Source organism: Octodon degus, unplaced genomic scaffold (assembly GCF_000260255.1).
Source record: "Octodon degus isolate 3935 unplaced genomic scaffold, OctDeg1.0 scaffold00050, whole genome shotgun sequence".
In the NCBI taxonomy this organism is placed as follows: Eukaryota; Metazoa; Chordata; class Mammalia; order Rodentia; family Octodontidae; genus Octodon; species Octodon degus.
In genome coordinates this window covers 6,057,155-6,058,838 of record NW_004524626.1, presented here as the reverse complement: position 1 = coordinate 6,058,838, position 1,684 = coordinate 6,057,155, and the positions used below count along the sequence as shown (strand labels likewise).

The 1,684-nt window shown below is 51.6% G+C and overlaps 1 protein-coding gene across 1 annotated transcript in view; it reads right to left on the bottom strand.

Moving 5' to 3' along the window:
• Positions 1–303: 303 nt before the first annotated feature.
• Cnn2 (calponin 2) overlaps positions 304–1,684 on the bottom strand; it is an 8,721-nt gene continuing 7,340 nt past the window's right edge. Inside the window, exon 7 of the mRNA XM_004632661.2 lies at positions 304–772. Within this exon, the coding sequence (XP_004632718.1) occupies positions 503–772 (270 nt within the window). The 3' untranslated portion in view covers positions 304–502. The remainder of the gene's footprint in view (positions 773–1,684) is intronic.

The window sequence follows — 1,684 nt, the reverse complement described above, 5'->3', positions numbered from 1 at the left end:
GAAACCACAAGCTGATGGGGAGGAGGAGACAGGAAGCCATTTGGGGCCAGGTTCTCCTGGCTGGTCCTGTCTCTCCCCCATATAGCTCTGTCCAAGGCCTGCAGGGAAATCTGGGGTCTAGGACCCCTCAACCCCACAGTATCCCAATATGGTCAACTCCATCCCCACCTGGTGGCTCAGTCCTACAGGGGCAGAGAAGCAGGATGGGGAGCCAGGTGTGGTGGCGCACGCCTGTAGCCCAGCATTCAGGAGGCTGAGGCATGAGGATCATTGCAAATTAAGAGGCGGGCCTGGGCTACGTAGTGAGTTGGTTTCAGTCTAAGATACATAGTGAGACTCTATCTCAAAAAAACAAAAGAAAAACCAAAAAATGGGGGGAAAGAGCCCCCAGCTACCCCATCCCACCCAACCCTGCATCACTGAGTATATTAAAAAGAAAAGAAAAAACACAGAAAACCCAAAAACTGGGATGAAGGGGGTGGTGTGGGGTCAGGACACGGCCTCAGCAGCCGGCCTCCTCCTGGTAGTAGGGCGGATACTCCGAGGCCTCCCCTGGGCTATCGTCAGTCCCAGAGGGGACCCCATCCGCCACCGGGCCCTGAGGGCAATACTTGGGGTCGTAGATCTGGCGGCCGAGGCCGAACACCTGGCCACTCTGGTTAGCGCCCTGTGTGTACCCCATCTGCAGGGACATGGAGGAGTTGTCACATTTGTCGGTCCCCAGCTTGGTGTCATAGATGTGCCGCCGGGTCCCTGGAGCTGTCATGCCCACCTGGAGAAAGAGGGGAAGGGTTGTCACAGGTCAGGAAGGGGAGTCCCACAGAGTTCCTAGCTGGTTTCCCAGCTGCTTTGAAACCAGATACAAAATCCCTATGGAGCATACAGTGGTGCCCACCTGTCATCCCAGCACTCTGGGAGGCTGAGGCAAGAGGACTTCAAATTCCACCACAGCCTGGGCAACTTAGTGACACCAGTGACATCTTTTTAATTATTTGTGTGTGTGTGTGTGTGTGTGTGTGTGGCCAGCTCAGCCCACCAGGGAGCAGGGCTGGCTGGCATGTGGTGCTGGGGGATTGAACCGTAGTCCCTGTGCTTTGCTAAGCTTGTTCTAAGTAGGTGCTTTAGACCACTGAGCCATCTCACCAGCCCCAACCAGTGACATCTTGATTCAAAAAACAGACCAAAAAAAAAAAAAAAAAAGCCCTCTTGGAGTCTTTCCAGGGCTTGTTTCAGACTCTTGAGTGTGGGTCTTTATTCCCTGGGGGCTCCTTTCCTGCTGCTTCAGTCCTGGCCACTTGAATCCAGGACTGTTCCACTTTCTCCTTGCCTGCCAGGGAGCTCCATAGCTGTGCTCAGTTCTCCAGGGTAGCTGAGGGCTCCAATACCATTACATGGACATGTATGCTCAACTTGGTGGGAAATCTGAACACCTTATAATATTTTCTTTTTTTTTTTTCTTGTGCAATAGTAGGAATGAAACGCAAGGCCTCTGCACTGAGCTCCTCTCCAGCCCATTTTTTAATTTTGAGACAGAGCTTCACTAAGTTGCGTAGGTTGGTCTTTTTTTTTTTTTTTTTTTTTTTTTTAAGCAAATTTATTTTTTTATTTTTAACATTTATTGTGTGTGTGTGTGTGTGTGTGTGTGTCCAGCTCAGCCCACCAGGGGGCGGGGCTGGCTGGCATG